The sequence below is a fragment of the Chelonia mydas genome, chromosome 27, assembly GCF_015237465.2.
Source record: "Chelonia mydas isolate rCheMyd1 chromosome 27, rCheMyd1.pri.v2, whole genome shotgun sequence".
NCBI lineage: Eukaryota > Metazoa > Chordata > Testudines > Cheloniidae > Chelonia > Chelonia mydas.
This window is the reverse complement of record NC_057860.1, coordinates 349876-368345: the sequence shown is the minus strand read 5'-3', so window position 1 is coordinate 368345 and position 18470 is coordinate 349876. Positions and strand designations below refer to the sequence as shown.

At 51.9% G+C, this 18470-nt stretch overlaps 1 protein-coding gene across 1 annotated transcript; it reads right to left on the bottom strand.

Annotated features, from left to right (window-relative positions):
• Positions 1–1174: 1174 nt before the first annotated feature.
• CD79B (CD79b molecule) lies at positions 1175–18208 on the bottom strand. The gene is made up of 6 exons (XM_027831166.3): positions 17910–18208; positions 15045–15086; positions 11513–11824; positions 4810–4928; positions 3214–3255; positions 1175–2013 (listed from the first exon to the last, which is right to left on the bottom strand). The coding sequence occupies exons 1-6, from the start codon at positions 18001–18003 to the stop codon at positions 1915–1917; spliced, it is 708 nt and encodes a 235-aa protein (XP_027686967.1). The 5' UTR covers positions 18004–18208; the 3' UTR covers positions 1175–1914.
• Positions 18209–18470: the final 262 nt, after the last annotated feature.

The window sequence follows — 18470 nt, the reverse complement described above, 5'->3', positions numbered from 1 at the left end:
TCATGATAAATAGGCCCAATGGCCTGTGATGGGATGTTAGATGGGGTGGGATCTGAGTTACTACAGAAAATTCTTTCCTGGGTATCTGGCTGGTGAATCTTGCCCATATGTTCAGGGTTTAGCTGATCGCCATATTTGGGGTCAGGAAGGAATTTTCCCCCAGGGCAGATTGGAAGAGGCCCTGGACGTTTTTCGCCTTCCTCTGTAGCATGGGGCACAGGTCACTTGCTGGAGGATTCTCTGCTCCTTGAAGTCTTTCAACCACGATTTGAGGACTTCAATAGCTCAGACATAGGTGAGAGGTTTTTCGCAGGAGTGGATGGGTGAGATTCTGTGGCCTGCGTTGTGCAGGAGGTCAGACTAGATGATCATAATGGTCCCTTCTGACCTTAATATCTATGAAAAAAAATCCTACTTTTTATATTTAATAAAATTACTTTTTGCTTATTAATTAACCCAGAGCAAGTAATTAATTCCTGGGGGAGCAAACAGCTGTGCATATCTCTCTATCAGTGTTATAGAGGGTGAACAATTTATGAGTTTACCCTGTATAAGCTTTATACAGAGTAAAACAGTTTTATTTGGGGTTTGCACCCCACTGGGAACTAGGTATCTGGGTGCTAGAGACAGGAGCACTTCTTAAGGTGTTTTCAGTTAAGCCTGCAGCTTTTGGGGGATGTGGTTCAGACCTGGGTCCATGTTGCAGCAGGCTAGTGTGTCTGGCTCAACAAGACAGGGTACTGAAGTCCCAAGCTGCCACGGAAAACGGGCTCAGAGGTAGTCTCAGCACATCAGGTGGCAGTCCCAAGGGGGTTTCTGTGACCCAACCCATCACAGGCCCGTGCAGCAGAAACTGTAGGACTGGGCCTAAAGTGCTGCTCAGAGCAGGAAATCAGTGAATTTTAATTGACATTAAGCAGGCTTATTATTAGCACTGAAGGAATGTTCCATGCTCCGGTCCATGGAAAACCTCTTCTGGTGTGTGAGTTGATGTGAAATAATCTTTGGTGTTCCTTAGTACAGAACCTGTCTGAGATCCCAGCATCATGATAACGGCCCACGCACCTAGACAAGTGGCTCAATGAGAGAGCCCCTGGACTGTGCATCTCACCCACGCACTATGCAGTAAGGAGCCAGTCTGACTCCGGCCGGTGGTAACAGGACGAGCAGGACACTGATTTATTGTGTTTATTAAAACTTTAAAAAGCAGTTGGACATTTTGATCCCACAATTTCCACACTTTGCTGGGACGCCCTAACTCACACTTGGTAGAACTTCATTCCTGCTGAGTAGCACCTTGCTACAACCTCACGCACGGTGTAAGGTTCGGTTCAACACGAGTAAAGCGATCACATTCCAGCCCTCTGTGAATGTGTCGTCTCTGCAAACCTGTCTCTCCTTCCTAGGCCCAGGGCCTAAGAGATTCAAGTGATTTGCTGCTTTAAACGTACCAGGTTCTTTTTGCTGCCTAACTCAGGCTGAGGTTAACTCACTGTTTGCTGCCAGTCAGTGGCAGCTTGCTACTAATTTCGGTACATGCACCTTGGGGCTTGTGGGTTGAGATAAGAACAGCAACTTCCAGGCTAAAATCATCCTGGCCAGCTCCCATCCAGACCTGGGTACAGACTCAGAAAAGCAAGCACTGAATATATAACACCAAAAACTCAAGCAAGCTCTACTAACAGTCATGGGAGGCAGCTGCGTGCGGCAGGGAGGTGGGAGCTCCTGGCAGCGTCCCATCATCTCGTTGCAGTTCGTGATGTGCTCCTGCCACACATGAGTCTGTAACAGCCACAGCCCATGGCAGGAAGCCAGGAATCCCATCCCCTCCGGCATCAGTGGGTAGCTCGCGGGCACAGCGGGTGCAAGAAGCTGTGCCACTAACATAGGCAAGTCGCCTGGGTGCAGAGCCCCTCACTCCTGGCCTGGATGCTCCCCAACTGTCCACTTGGCTTTTACATCCCGCAGAGGTGCAATGTCTTCGTAGGTGGCAGTTTGTTCGATCTCTAAGCCCTGTGCAAAGAAGAGGGAGACTGAGAAGGAAACGTTCCCAGAGACCGGGTTCGGCCCTGAGATATGCCCAGGCGCCTCCCTTGGCTCACCCGTTGCTGCACAAGCCGAGCTTAGGGCAGAATTGGGAATTCAGTGTGACGTTAGTTGGCAGAAGAGCTTTACCAAAGCTGACTCCTCGCCCCCAGCCCTCCCTCCCTCCCATCTCCAAGGCTGGCCTGGCAGTGCCATCTTCAGGCTCATTCCCAGGGATATAATGGATTGGTGCCTCTTTTTGCTCCTTCATGATTCACAGAGAACTTGAAAGGGTTTATTTGTTTCCCGCGGCTTATTTTAGACAGAAATTCAGGCCTTCTCTACCCTGGCAGACTCTGTGGATGACCGGACAACTAGTGACACTATGACCGCCCAAAAGTCGGGGAGCTGCATCTGAGAGGGGAAAAGATTTTGAGGCAGGCTGTTTGAAACGCTTAGTTTTGCATGGTTTTGTTAGCATTTATTTAACTCCAATACATAGACATGGGAAGTAGGGGTGCGTAGGATGCTGCATCACCCCCAAATTTTGTGCCCAGTGTCCCGGCCACCGGCCGCCGGTCCCTGCTACCTGGGGTCCTGGCCACCGGCCCATGCCCCTGCGCAGCTGCTGGCCCCGCATGTGATGTCCCGGCCGCCAGCTCCAGGGTACCACCCGGGGGTGGGACCAGCTGCTGGCACCTGCATGCAGGGTTCTGGCTGCCAGCCCGGGGTTTCACTCAGCCACTGGCCCCATGCCCGGGGGCTCCACTGCCGGCCCTGGGGGTCCTGCCCAGCCGCTGGCCCCACACCAGGGGCTCCACACCCACCCCTAGCTGTGGCCCCAGCCTCTGCCACCTTACCCCTGTCTGTGCCCCGCCCCGCTCCCAGAGCCACAGCCCTGCTCCCGGTCCCAGCTCTAGGAAACGGTGAGGGGTGCAGACAGGGGTAAGTGGTGGTGCAGCTCAGCACCCCCACTCCAAAAACTGTTCCAGCACCACTTTTCCAATACACAACACACACTTGGGAGAAAGGACGTCAGTCTTAAAGATCCACTCCTCCTCCCCTTCAGCTCGCAATGTACATCTGAAACCCCCAACAAATGAGCCGCCCTGCCCAGCTCACTGCTTCAAAAATATTCCTATTATATTAACTATTATTAACCTAATTAACATGATATTGTTAACTTACCTCGTAGGTATGGTCCTCATCAGAGCTGGCCTTGCCGTCACCCTAGTGGGAGGGGAGAAGCGCAGGGTAAATACAGTGATATTCCTTACCACCGTGTCCTGCCATTTCTGGGCTCTTCCGTGGGCTGCTATCAGAATGTCTGTGTCGTTAAATGTTTCCCCCAAAGGTGTCTCAAGTGGGTGTAAAACCAGGGCATGGCCAAGCAGCTATGCCCTCGGTGAAGTGGGGCCGTCCAAGAACAGACCCGCTCAGCATGGTTGTGTGTGAATGGCCTGGGCGTGTCTCCTATTGCGATGTCCTGGATTTACACTGAGTCCTTGGTGTAAACCAGCCCGGGTTAAGCCACGCGATGCACTCAGAACAACCCAGGTGCCAGGGATAACAGTGAGCAGCCTGGGTACCAGGGGCCTGCTTCCGCTCCCAGCCACGCCAGCCCCATCCCAGATCTAAGCCTGAGGTATGCACCGCCAGTGCCCAGACTCTTATGACAGTTTCCCTTGGAAGAGCCAGGAGACATCACTGAACCCCTATCAGAGGCGACACATGGGGGGGGGGCATGCAGGGTCATGTGCCCCCCAGATTTGCTCACATGGGCTGAGCATGCTCAGTAACACTGCTGAAGCCGGCTGCCCTCACTCTGCCCCCTTCCCCCCACTATCTCTGCCCTATCCCCCTAACCCACTAGACCCAGAGCTTCCCAGGGGCATTCCAGATGCTTCTAGGGCTCCCTGGGGCTAAACGCTTTATTCCTCCAAGCAAAGGAAGACAGATGTTCCTCCCTGAGGCCTGGTCTACACTTAAAACTCAAGTCAACATAGCTGCGGTGCTCGGGGATGTGACAAATCCACAGCCGCTGAGTGCGGCAGCGGTGCCAGGCTAACCCGCAGTGTAGCCGCAGCGAGATCGATAGCAGACTGCTTCCGTCATGCTAGCGACCGTCGCCCAGGGAGGTAGAGTTCCCACTGCGACGGAAAAACCGCTTCTGTCGCTGTGGTGTGTGTCTGCACTACAGGCTTCCCGCGGTGTAGCTGTGGCTCTGTAGCCCCTGTAGTGTAGACGTCCCTGGCCTACACCTTTCGACAGCCACGAGGGCCACCAGGGTGAGGCAGTGCAACCCCTTGCTGTTCCTCCATGGCCCTGCCAGCTGGGGTGGGGCCCAGATGGCAATATCCCGTATAACTCCCCCGCAGCTGCGAAGCAGTGGGTGGAAGGGACTAGCTATCCTCCTCCATCTTTTGCATTGCCTTGGGGTCCTAGCCCAGGTACCCAGTTCTCAGAGGAGGCTGTCAGGAAGAGCGCATTGGTTGAATAGACACCATGGAAATGAAGCCTCTTGTGACACAGCTATATACCCCCCCAGCGAAGGCGATATGCCTGCCCTGGCTCCAGGGCCATTAGCTCCCCGCCCCCTAGGAAATACAGGAGACCTCTCCCCATTCTCAGCAGGTCTCAGAGCGATGGCTGGGAGCCTGGGATGATGGTGCCCAGACAGGCCTAGGAACATGGTCCCCCAAGACGTCGTGCTGAGACATTCCAAGATGCCTCGCAGTGTGGGGCGGTCAAGGCACATTTCAGTAGGAGGCGCCCAATACTCACTTTCTCCAGGAGCAGGAGCATGGGGACGCTCACAAAGATGACCAGGAGAATGGACTGGATCATGATGATGATGTCTTTCACGCTGTTCCGTCTCTGGACCTGCTTAATGGTGCTGAAACCTACAAACGGGGCAACGGCAGGACGGGGCGCTTTGAACCCTTCTCAGTGCCTCTCCCAGATGGGAGGAGCAGGAGCTGGCTGGAGTTTTGTTACAGAACAGCTGTAAGGGCCTAGGACAGGGGCGGGCAAACTTTTTGGCCTGAGGGCTACATCAAGTTTCCAAAATTGTATGGAGGGCTGGTTAGGGGAGGCTGTGTCTCCCCAAACAGCCAGGCGTGGCCCGGTCCCCGCCTCCTATCTGCCCCTCCCCCAGCCTGCTTTTCGCCCCCTGACGGCTCCTCCGGGACTCCTGCCCCAGCCAACCCCCCTGTCCCCTGACGGCCCCCACCGGGACTCCTGCCCCATCCACCACTCCCTGCTCCCTGTCCCCTGACCACCCCCAGACCCCTCACCCTTGACTGCCCCCTGCCACCCCATCTAACCCACCCTCTCATTCCTGACTTGCCCCCCTGGGACTCCTGCCCCATCCAACCACCCCTTCTCCCTGTCCCCTGATCGCCCCCGGAACCCCTGCCCCTGACTGCCTCCCGCTGCCCCATCCAACCCCCCTCTCCTTCTTGACTGCTCCCCCAGGACCCCTGCCCCACCCAACCCCCATGTTCCCCACCCTCTGACCGCCCCAACCCCTATCCACACCCCCGCCCCCTGACCACCACCCCCAACTCCCCTGCCCTCTATCCAACCCCCCCGCTCCCTGCCCCCTTACTGCACTGCCGGGAGCTCCGGTGGCTGGCGGCACTACAGCTGCACCGCCCGGAGACCGGGTCAGGCCGCGGCTCTGCAACTACGCTGCCCGGCTGCCCACAGCGTGGAGCTGGCGGCACGGCGCACTGAGGCTGCAGGGGAGGGGGGACAGCGAGGGAGGGGCCGTGGAGGAGCCTCCCGCGCCAGGAGCTCAGGGACCGGGCAGGAGGGTCCTGCGGGCCGGATGTGGCCCGCGGGCCGTAGTTTGCCCACCTCTGGCCTGGGAGGAGGAACTTAGCATGAAAGGGCCGCCTAGCCCCTGACTCTGGCTCCGGCTCCAGAGCACATCCCAGGGTTCTGCATGGAGTAGTGAGTGAACAGTTGAAAACAAAATTGATAAAGGGAATTCTTGAAAGGAAGAAAGAAAGAAAAATGCCTGCTTTGCTTTCACGACAGCCCCGTTTGCACCCCGTGAGCATCACAGACTTGCTTTTCTGATGGAGAAAAACCTCCCAGTTGATTCAAGAGCTTCCCTGACCTGCTGTTTGCTGTGACCTCCCATCAGCTCTTCCCCTACCTCTCTTTGCTGCTGATACCCTCTCCTACCTTAGGAGTAAAAAAAACGAGGAGTACTTGTGGCACCTTAGAGACTAACACATTTATTTGGGCAGTCTCTAAGGTGCCACAAGTACTCCTTGGTTTTTTTGCTGATGCAGACTAACACGGCTGCCACTCTGAAACCTGTTACCTTAGGAGTAGTGATTCATATCCTTTTCCATACTGTGACCCCTTGCCCCTGTCCATCTAGCCCAGATCCAGCTGGGACACCCCTCCCCACAATTAGTAATATGGAAGGGCATGACCTGCTGATGCCTGTTTGTACCTCAGTCTGGGGCGAGAGCTCCTGTTACAGATTAGGGGGGAGCTATGAGCTGATTCAGAAAGTCCTAGAGCCCCAGGAGACAGGGATCCCTGCCAAAATGCTGCCACTGGGTGCCCTAAAGTCCTGAGTGCTTTCCAAAACGCTGTCTGGCTCTCCACGAGTGCAGGAAGCCAGCTCAGTTTGTCTGCAACATGGCAGGATGGGGGGCACTCACAATCTGACATAGGGATATAAAGACACAGACTTTTAGCCTTAAATAAGTGAAGAACTTTTAGGGCTCCACTTTGAAGGGTGGGACGGAGCCACTAGCCTGCAATGTTACCTGCTATTGCGATTTTCTCATGAGTCTGAAGATATTTGGTGCTAAATCCCAGCTCTGGGAGTCAGGTGAATACATAAGAGTGTCAGCTTTGGGGGGTTTTATGTTTGCTTGGTTTGTTTTTAAAAGTAAGTACATGCCCTCCTGGTCATGGATAAAAGCCTGAAGACATGAACCCTAAAGGATCCAGACCCAGAAGGGAAATAAAGAGAACTCCAGTTTAAAATCTCATGATTTTAAGCCCATCTTGTGATCTGGGGGCATGGCGGATGATCTGTGCGTGCTGAGGGATGGCCAGCTCCACGGGTAGCCCTGCTCTGAGGATGGGGAACGTCTCCCTGAAATGCTGCCCAGAGAACAAAACAAGCGGCCTCCCCATGCCACACAGAGCTGGGCTTGCAAGTGGAAGGTCCTTGTCAGCACCACCACATGGGCAGCCAGGTCATGGGTCGCTCAGGGCAGCAAATAGCTCTTTCTGAACATGACATGCTTGGACGGCAACAAGTGCAAGGTCCAAATGACTTTTCCTGGCCCTCCAGGTGAACTGGTGGTATCTGCACCAGAGACCTGGCACCGACATAAAGCAGGCGCTGTCCCCTCAGCACAGTGCCTTGGGCATGCTACTCCCATGTGTGTGTGACGGCACCCAGAGCAGCACCATGAAGATATACACCCCAATGTGAGCGACTGGAGGCAGTCACAGAGCCATTGGCCAGGAGAGCTAGGGTTCCCTATTACCTGGGTAACTGATAGGTCTCAAAATGTAACTGTGAACAGGGAATCAGCATCGAGCAGGTGTGTTTCCAGCAGAGTCCTGCAAGAATTGGTTCTTGGTCTTACACTAATTACCATGATACTATTAATGACCTGGAAGAAAACATAAAATCATCACTGATGATGTTTGAGATGACATGGGGAGTGGTACATAATGAAGGGGACAGGGCACTGATTCAGCACAGTTGGATCACTTGGTAAGCTGGGCACATACAAACCATATGCATTTTAATACAGCGAAATGTAAATGTGCATGTCTAGGAACAAAGAATGTTGGCCATACTTACAGGATCGGGGAGGGGGCTACCCTGGGAAGCAGGGACTCTGAAAAGGGTTTGAGAGTCGTGGTAGTTAATCAGCTAAACATGAACTCCCAGTATGACACTGTGGCCAAAAGAACTGATGGGATCCTGGGATGTATAAACAAGGTAATTCTGAGTAGGAGCAGACAGGTTATTTTACCTCTGTATTTGGCACTGGTGCGACAGCGGCTGGAATACCATGTCCAGTTCTGGTGTTCACAATTCCAGGAGGATGTTGAAAATTGGAAAGGGTTCAGAGAGGAGCCATGAGAATGACTAAAGGTTTAGAAAACCTGCCTTGTAGCAATAGACTCAAGAAGCCTAATCTATGTAGCTTAACAAAGAGAAGATTCAGGGTGACTTGATCACAGTCTGTAAGTACCTACATGGGGACCAAATGCCTGGTAACAGTCAATCTAGAAGAGAAAGGTCTAACAGGATCCAATGGGTGGAAAAGTTGAAGCTAGACAGATTCCGCCTGGAAATAAGGGGCACGTTTTAAACAGTGAGAGTAATTAACCATTGGAACAACCTACCAAGGGTCCTGGTTATCACTGGCAGCTTTTAAATCAGGATTGGATGTTTTTCTACAAGATCTGCTCTAGGAGTTATTTTGGGGCAGTGCTCTGGCCCATGTTACGTGGGAGGTCAGACTGGATGATCACAGTGGTCCCTTTTGTCCTGGGGAATCTATTAATTTATTTATTACCTGTATTGCGGGAGTGCCTAGCTGGTGGGTGCGAATGGCAGGAGCTGACCCCAGTTCTCTGTGATAAAAATATGGCAATCAAGTTAAAAGGTAGGGTGTATAAACATTGTAATTCAACCCATCCTCATGTAGGGGACAGAGACTTGGCCAACTACGGGGAAGTATGTTCCCTACCATGGGAATGAAGATGTTGAGATGGTTAAATGGATGGACATGCTGTGATAGTAATGGAGTAATGGTCTCAAGTTGCAGTGGGGGAGATTTAGGTTGGATATTAGGAAAAACTTTTTCACTAAGAGGGTGGTGAAACACTGGAATGCGTTACCTAGGGAGGTGGTGGAATCTCCTTCCTTAGAAGTTTTTAAGATCAGGCTTGACAAAGCCCTGGCTGGGATGATTTAATTGGGGATCGGCCCTGCTTTGAGCAGGGGGTTGGACTAGATGACCTCCTGAGGTCCCTTCCAACCCTGAGATTCTATGATTCTATGATAGGAAATGAAATGAGGTTGTGAAGGACCTAATGCGGATTGCCCCAGTTGAGGACAAGTTGATGGAAGCTAGGATATGTTGGTGTGGTTGTGTCCAGTGGAGACCTGGGAGTGCTATTGGTACGATGACCCTTGCAGTGATTGTGGATGGAAGACGAGCAAGGAGGAGGCCAAAGACTAGGTACGTGGAGCAGACATCAGCGGATGTGAGAGACACCAATTTGCACAACAGCCAGCCGTAAAATCACGAGTTTTGGAAGAAGGCTATAAAAGTCCCCAACACCAAATAGGGAAGTGGCAAGAAAGGAAGAAGATTGTGGTAGCACTTGGGTGCTCCCATCATGGACCAGGACCCCTTTGTGCCAGGCGCTGAACAAATGCAGAACAGAGGGATGGTCCCTGCCCTAAAGAGCTTACAGTATGGGGGACGTGCCAGCAATGGTACTTGCCCCATTGAACTGCAGGGATGACTGGCACCTTCATTCTCCAGGGTAAGCAGCCTGTTCTCAGGTAGACACCTGGTGCTTCAGGCTGAACGTCCTCAGGTTGGTAGGTGTAAGTTAGACCTGTAGTGTGAGTATTCACACCCGTAATGCAAGTTCTCTGCACTTCTTGTATTTTACAGTGTGAAAAGGGGCTTTTTTACACAACCTTTCTGGAATGATAATAGTCTTATCATTTCCTGTGTATCCTGGGATTGCGCTCATGGGCCTCATTCCTGCTTGGCCCCATTATGCAAGGTGCTGTACAGAAATAGAGGCAGACACAGTCCCTGCCCGAAACAGCTGAGAGTCGCAGCAATGGTTTGCTTATTTGTTCCTGTGTTTCATAGCTTCCAGCACATAGATTCATAGAGTCACATACATCCATGGATTTTAAGGCCAGGAAAGGCCATTAGATCCTCTAGTCTGCCCTCCTGCGTCATATAAGCCAGAGAAACTCACCCATGGATTCCTGCATCTAGCCCAATGGCTTGTGGTTGAACGAGAGCATATTCCGAAGGGGGTTTGAGAGAGAGAAATGAGAGCTGAAATAAGCCAGAAACCATGCAAAGAACCTTGGGGGCTCAATTGCCACAATGGGAATGGCTGAAGGCCCAAATGGTCCCTTTAATTAACCAGGGTTGAGAAGAGCCTAACGCATTACTGAAATTAAAACTCAGCCTGACATACCCGGTGTCAGAGGCAGGGCTCCTTTGCTGTTGGGATCTGAGTCGCAGCCCCTTCTTGCTGTGTGGCTGCTAATGTGTTCAGGGGGTTCTGTACTGCTGTGTAAATGGGTCAGACGGGGATTTTCAAAGCACCATCATTAAGGCTAAGATTTTGTCATGGCTGTTTTTAGTAAAAAAAGCCTGTGGCCTGTCCATGACTTTTACTAAAAATACCTATGACAAAATGGAGAGCTCAGCTGCGGGGTCCCCACATTGCGTGCAGCAGCTAGGCAGCTGAGGGGACCGTGGTGCTGGAATGCTTTTTATAGTGGAGGTGCTGAAAACCAGCAAAACTATTCCCAAACTTTTTACCTCATGCCCCCCCCCCCCACCAGAGCTGAGGGCAGGAGCAGGGCCGTGGCTCCAGGAGTGGAGGGGGACACAGACAGGGGTAAGGGGGCCAAGGCTGGGGGCAGGGGCGGGGCCAGTACCGGAGCCCCATGCATGGGGCCGGCAGCCAGGACCCTGCATGTGCAGCCAGGAGCGGGGCCGGAAGCTGGGACCCCACATGCGGAGCCAGTAGTGGGACAGCAGGATCCTGCCCAGGGCCCCCAGGCACGGGGCCAGCAGCCATGATGCAGGACCCCGTGTGCGTGGCTGGGAGCGGGGCCAGCAGCTGGGACCCCACATGCTCAGCTGGCACCTGGGACCCTGCATAAAACCTGGGGGTGCTGCAGCACCCCCCGCACCCCTACTTCCCGCACCTATGTGTGGGGGCTGCTTGGAGTGCCAGGGTCCCCTCTGCCACCTGTGGCAGTCAGGAGCTGCAGGAGTACCCCGCAGCTCCTGGCCGCCATGGGCTGAAGTCACTGAGGTGACTGGAAAGGAGGACCTGTGGCACCTTAGAGACTAACAAATTTATTTGAGCATAAGCTTTTGTGAGCTACAGCTCACTTCATCGGATGCATTAAGTCACAGATTCCGTGACTTCGTCGACCTCCCTGAAAAAATCATAGCCTTAATCATAAGGGATCCCATTGGAGTGGGAGCTAGATGCCAACATCCCTTCGGTGACTTTGAAAATCCTGCCCAAAGGTTTTAAGTAGAAAACTTGAAAAAATACATATGAGATAGATAGATAGATAGGATGTAGGGGATAGATGGATGGGTGTGTATAGGGATAGATAGACAGAGAGAGAGAGAGAGAGACGAGTGTCTATGGGGACAGATGGGTGTGTCTGGGGCTAGACAGAGACAGTGATAGCACCTCTCACCTATTACTCTCAGTTCACTCCCACACGTGCGTATCCGTCCCAGATCACGAGCCAGGCTCTTATTTTCACACAAGTAAATGCCGTTGTCTTCAGGCTGGATTTTGCTGAAGGTGATCATTACAAATGACTCACTCCTGTTCTCGTTCACCCTCGGGTCATTCATATTGATCATCTGGGGGGTTTTGTCATGTCCAGTCATTTTGTACCACTGCACATCGGCTGAGTTGCGGGAATGGCAGATGAAGTGAACTTGGGTGTTCTTTTTGGCAGCTATGTAACGAGGGTGCTGCCGGAAGTTTGAACAGAACATATCTGAGGAGGAGACAAAACCAGGCCAGGAGGGTAAATTGATAACACTGAATCTTATTAGCTCCTCCAGTGCTTCCCTGTGATGCCTGTGGGCTAACAGGGATCATCCTAGGGCTACTAACACAGCATGCTTCCTGGCAAATGACTGGCAAACTCTCACCGAATGCAGAAATGTAGGTTGACATAAAATGCAATAAGAAGGACTACAATGCTGTGCGTGTGTAAACTGCGGCTTTGCTTCTGTGTGCACCAAGCACAGCCCCAGCTTTGGGCGTGCATCAGGCACAGGGCATGTGCCAGAGCTTGTCAGCACTCTTGGCAGTTAGGGCCTTAAATGCAAAGAAAGTCAAGAGGTGCACGAGGTTCTCACAAGACCACTGATGTGACTCCCCCACACCACACGTACTACTGCTATTACACTGCCCAGCACCATTAACTCCCTGCCACTGAACACCCCACTGCATGCTGCACTGCACGCTGCACTGCACAGCACAATTAACTCGTGCCCACTGCATCTTACACTGCACAGCACCATTACAAACTTTCAATGGAAAAATTTTGACCAGCTCTACTTTTAATTATTTACAGTTTGCACAACGGTTACATTTCTATGAAGTGGCGAAGAAATATATCCATTCTGTGCTTATTCTGAAGCCATTCATAGGAATTTTTAGCAGTTAAATACTAAATTGCTGCATTACATATACACAGTATTGTACTTTTATTCAATTATTCCTTATAAGTAGCATTTAATTCAGCTGCTTCAGAAAATCATGAATAACCACTACTCATTTGAAACACTCAAGGAGGCTTTTCCTCTCTAATGCAAGCTGCTTGCAGTTGCTAATTTAGCTATTTGATTTTATCGCTTCCAAGTTATTCCTGCCTTTCATAATTATAAATCAACAAATAGTTTGGAAAAGACAGAAAATCAAATAGCTAAATTAGTAACTGCGAGCAGCTTGCATCAGAGAGGAAAAACCTCTATTACTAGCCCCCGTGATATCTCGCAGGACACTACCAACAGAACAAAGCTTAAGCCTTAAACAGTATCAAACAAAAAGCACCATAAAGTTACGTTTATCGTCAGTAGTCTTCGCCCAGTTCTCTGTTATGGAGTGTGTCTCATTAAGGGTCCTTTGGCGCAAGATACCACCGCCTAGAACCCAAGTCATTCAAATGTGCAGGGCAGTTCCCTTTGACACTCCATAAATGGCCCTAGAACAATCGGTCAGAGCTCGTTCCCAGCATTCCTGTCTCACCAGCAGCTCTGCAGCTTTTGAAGAGGTTTCGGTCCCAGGCTGACTGGGAGGGCAGTGTTTATTTCCTCTGAGGAGAGGAACCATGGGAAACACTGGTATATGAATTGGCCCTAATGGCCCTTATTATAGTCATTGTTACTGATTTGCATTGTGGCTAGTCATGGGGCTGCATGGCGCCGGGTGTTGCTGTACCAGCACAGACCAAAGAGCTGGGTCTCTGGTTCTCACAGTAGTTATCTGCCCTCCCCAGCCAGGCTGGCCCTGGGATCAACACCCTGGGAAAAGTCCAGTCCTGCCTCCCTTGCCCGTCACGTGACAGACCCCCCTGTAGCCAGCCTGCAGCTGTGGTTCTGTGCAGGTGAGACTCTAACTCTGCCTGTGTAACTTATGTGGCCGGTAGTTACACAGCTCCCCTCACTGTGATTTACAGCAGCATCTAGAAGCCCCAGTCATGGCCCTGTTGGGCACTGCACAAACCCAGAGCAAATCACTCATAGAGCTTAGCCTCCCAACACCCCTGAGCTGGGACTCTTACCCCCATTTTACAGAGGGGCAGCTCAGGTGCGAGGCAAGTCAAGGGACTTGCCTGAGGTCATACAGGAGACCACTGGCTGATATGGGAACTGAAGGGAGATTTTCTGTACCCCAGAAAATTCCCCCCCCCCCCCGCAGGCAGAGAGCCAGACAGCCCAGGGTGTGTTGTCCTCCATGCTGCTCTGTGTGCATGTCCCCCAGGCACTCTGGGCGAGCTGCCCTGATGTCCTCAGCATGCACTGGTACAAAGATTGTTCAGCAGCATAGTAGATGTAGACTCATGAATGCGGCTGTGTCATCGCTTGTCTGCATGGGAAGGTTGCACTGATTTAAGCTAAGGAGTGAATTTAAACCGATAAAGTTAAGCCAATGCAAACCCCTTGTAGGCATCCTTATTTTGGTACAGTGGCTTTTTTCAGCTTTGCTTATGTCAATGGGGAACAGGTTTAAGCTAAACCAAAATAAGCCAGTCCCTTAACTTGAAATAAGAGCATCCACACAGGGGGTTGCATCGATTTAATTAAATTGGATTAAGAACAGATTTAAGTTAAATAGTTCCAACTTTCCCATGTAAACATGGTCTCAGAGCAAAAACCGGTTCAGATACAAATGTCTTCTGTGGTTCCCCTCCTCTAAGGAAATGGCAAATTCTGTAGCCAAAGTCCACATGTGACCAACAAGTGGAGCTGAAGGAACTGAAATGTAAGGGAAAATATGCAAATTTTACAGAGGCTGGGAATTGCTTTCACATTATTAGGGCTATTCGAAAAGGAACATATTGATTATAAATTGTCAATAGAGAAATGGGTAGTGGTTTGGGTTATAAGTTTTTGCAACAGCTTAAGCATTAAACATATTTAAGAATGAAATAGGGAATTTACTATAATGGGAAAGAGACAGGCAGTAGCTAGGAACCTTAGCTAACTCATCCTCTCAAAATATCTCGAGAAGTGGTTTTCATGTAGTGTTGTAGCAGTCATTCTGTGTATTTTAAAATCACTTTTGATCATTACTAATTCTATTTGATTGGGTGCTTTTCTGTCCTGTACTTTGTAGCAGAGCATTTCATCTTTTCCACTGGACTGCATCACTGTAATCACTCTGTTGCAGAACAGAATAAAAGTGATCCAAGCAATGACAAATCTCTCCAGCCCCAAGCTCTGAGGGTCAGACCCTCAGCTGGTGTAAAGCAGCACTCCAATGGAAGATCTGGCCCTCAGGGTCCACCAGGTGGCTGCAGCTGGGGACTAGAGGTTGGAGCCACCAGCTGAGTTTCAGCTTTAGAGGATTTTCACTGGGACACTCATTTTCTCTTAACCTTGCTGTATTTTCAGTGGGGGAGGAGGCACCTGAGAGGTGCACTAGGCAAAACACAAGTGTCACAAACGAGGGCATTCACTGTAACAGTATTATTCAGCTGTACTGACCTGAGTTCCGCGGGCTGCTGTTTCTTGAGGCTGAGATTTCACCTGAAAGACAGGAGAACAACAGAAAAAGCAGCTCACAGCTGGTGTAGTACAGAGAGGTCTCTCTGGAAGCACTCAGCAAGCAGCCTCCGCTGCCAGATAATCCCGGGCTCAGCAGGGCCCATGCAAACGTCACTGGCATTTGGAGGCTCAAGGGGCTATGGGAGCCAGGGGCCTGACTCTCCCAGACATTCTGGCTCTAATCTTCCTCCGGGGCAGCAGGCAGAGTGGGCTGGGTGGGCTGGGTGGTCTGGGGCTGAGGCTCAGGTATGCTCCAGGACTGACTCACTGGCTGACTTTGGGGTGGGGGAAGGGGACTGTCCTTGCTCACTTACGTTCAGCGGGTGCCCTGAGCATTAACTAGCTAACGCCTGTGAGCACACACTGCACTGAGCAGCCACGGCCCCGGGGCGGAGCTGCTCCAGTCCTCTGTCACAGGGCTGAGACTCAGGGTGGGACGCAGGCCAGGCCTGGGGCTTGAGTGAACTCAGGACTGCACCGTGCTGGGGTTGATATAGGCCGGCTAGCATGATGGTTCAGCCACTAGCCTGGGACTTTGGAGACTGGGAGCCATCTCCTGCTCTGCTACAGACTGTGTGACCTTGGGCAAGTCACTGAGTCCGTCTGGGCCTTGGTTCCCCAGCTATAAACCAGGGCCGAGAGCCCTTCTCCTCCAGGGGGATGTGAGGATAAAGCCATTAGCACGTGAGCCCAGCTAAGCATCCCACCTCACTAGCTGCTCTAGAGTCTGGCTCCAGCCTTATTTCAACAGCTCCAGCATTGCAAAAACCAACTTTAACAGACTCGTCAAGATAAGTGGAGCCCATAGGGCAGGAATTGCCTGGTCTCCCTACCATGACCCTCACCCCACACCCCTTGTATGTCTTAGGGCCTGTCTACATGGGGCCACTCACAAAGTTAATCCAAATTAACTTCTACACTGAATTAGTTAAACCGTATTTAATCCCTGTGTGGACACTCTTATTCAGAATTAAAGTGGCCTGAATTTGGTTTAGCTTAATTGACTTAGAAGCACAGACTCACTTCTTTAGGGCCCAGGCCAGGTCTCTCTCTTGGTTGTGCAAAGTGCTAATGCCCTGGCGGGCACTGTGTAAATAAATCATTAATGTGGCTGCGTCCCCCAGGAAGGGCTGGTGTGGGACTGGAACGCAGGGTAGCTACACTGTGATAAAAGACCCACAGCATGGCTGCGACTGGCCCAGGTCAGCTGACTCGGGCTCACGGGGCTCTGGCTGCAGGGCTAGAGAATGCAGCGTAGGTGTTTGGGCTCCAGCCCAAGCTGGGCTGTCTACGCTGCTATTTTTAGCCCCACAGCCCTAGTCTGAATCAACTGCCCTGGACTCAGAGCCACAGGTTTTTTATCACTGTGTAGACACACCCTTGGACTCCTAGCAGCAATTGTGCCCTACACCAGAAACTCCCAAGGTAGCCCGCAATTCTCCTCCCTAGCCAAGCACCTCCGCCCTGCAACCTGAGCTAGCCAGCCCCAACCTAGCATCTCCCCCGACATCCTGCAGCGGCTGCACCACTTCCCCCGTGGGGCAGGTGGGCAGGAAGCGCTGCTCTGTTTACTGAGTCGCTCCAGTGCCGGCTCACTCCTTTGCTATTTCTATGAAAATTGATCTGGGTGGTCAGGTGCAAAAAGACATTTAGCTTTACTCCGTGGTTGTCTGCCAGCTCCCTGCCCGTTCGGGCTGCGGTAATAACAATTCATAGTAATGGTTTAATCATAGAAAGTGAATGTTGACACGCTATAGCTGTGCCCCTGCTGTTCACCTTGTTTGTGAAAGTTTGTATGAGCGGACGCCTCTGTGTATTAATGTTCCCGAACCACCTGTCACCTCCTCCTTCTGTGGGAAGAGTGGGGCTTCCAGTTAATTCAAGCAACAGCTGCCCAGTGCTCATGCACGGCTACTCCAGGTTTCTAACAGCAAGAGCTCAATACACCAGCCACATTGGACAGCAAGTTGTAGCTGCCCAGCATTTCCCAGCCCTGGAGGGGCTCTGGCTCTATGCACAAGGGGGATGGCACACTGCCTACTTAGCAAGGTTCCCAAGAAAAAACTCGGCAGGGTCTCGCTTCTCTTACCTGGCTCCCATCACCGCAGCATCTGAACATCCCCCAAGCTTCAGGGGCTCTAGCCTCCACCCTGGGAAGCAGGCCAGGGCTCCAGACCCCTTGTACAGAACACACAGAGACCGGACATACCTTGGCCAAGGACACACAGGATGCCTGTAGCACAGCAAGGAATTGAAGCAGGATCTCACACATCTTAAGCCAGGGACCTAAACTGGGGCACCAGCCTTCTCTCTGCTGGGTGGTTGTTTTGTGGGTTAGAACTGCAGAGCCCAACAGTGAAAACGCGGCTATCGCCTTAGCGAGCAAAGGGCTGAAACCAGGCAGAGCCTGGACATGCCAAGGGCATCACCTAGGCTATTGATTTCTTTCCCTCGGGTCTCACCGTGCTGGGCAGCTCTGCGGCCAGAGTTCCTGCCTTGTTGCGTGTGCTGTGAAATCCAGGTCCTGCCTTCCTGGGAAACGTTTGCTGTGTGCAAACGGATGCTGAAATGATTTGAAAGATGGAAGGCATTTGGGCTGAAAAGCTTAGAAACAAGTGCGTGATAGCTGAGATCCCATTTCTGGGTGAAGTTCTTCAGTGTTCCAACCCAGGACCGGGTGCAATGGGAGAGATTTCAATACTCTGTTGGCAGAATCTGCATTTAGGAATAATTCCCATAAAGAGTTAATGCTGACGGCACCAGCCGATAGCCCCGGTAAGATTAAAGAACATGTGAAAACCCTACCTGTGATCAGGACTAACAGCCAGAGCTGGGTGCGGAGAGCTGCCAGACTCTTGCAAGGAGAAGCCATTTCTGAGATAAAATGGCAGGAAAACATCAACGCCCCGGCCTTGCGCTGCGGCTGCAGAAACGCTGCTAACTCTCCGACTGGCTTCTTCTTTAGTGCTAAAAATGACAACGCTTTGGCGAAGCAAGACAGGACTTTCCTGTCGATGTAAATCTGGCCCTGCCGGGACAGCCCCAGGGGCTTGGTTTAGCACAGACTCAGATGTGGGCCGTGGCTATGCAGCTGAGTGCATCTTCCCCACCCCTGGGCCAGATGCAGAGATGTGTCAGCAGGAGCAGGGGAGTGTAAAGAAGTCTCCCTTCGGGTCGCGCTACGCCCAAGCTGGAGGTGTAATTTCCAACTCAAGGAGCCCGGCCCACGCTAGCTTTGATCGTGCTAACGCACTAACAACTGCAGTGTATCCATGGTGGCGGGAGCGATGGGAGGGCCCATCAGGACTCAGGGCGGCCAGCTCCTCCTGCCGCTATGCTACATGTCTGTGTTTAGCACCTTGATCA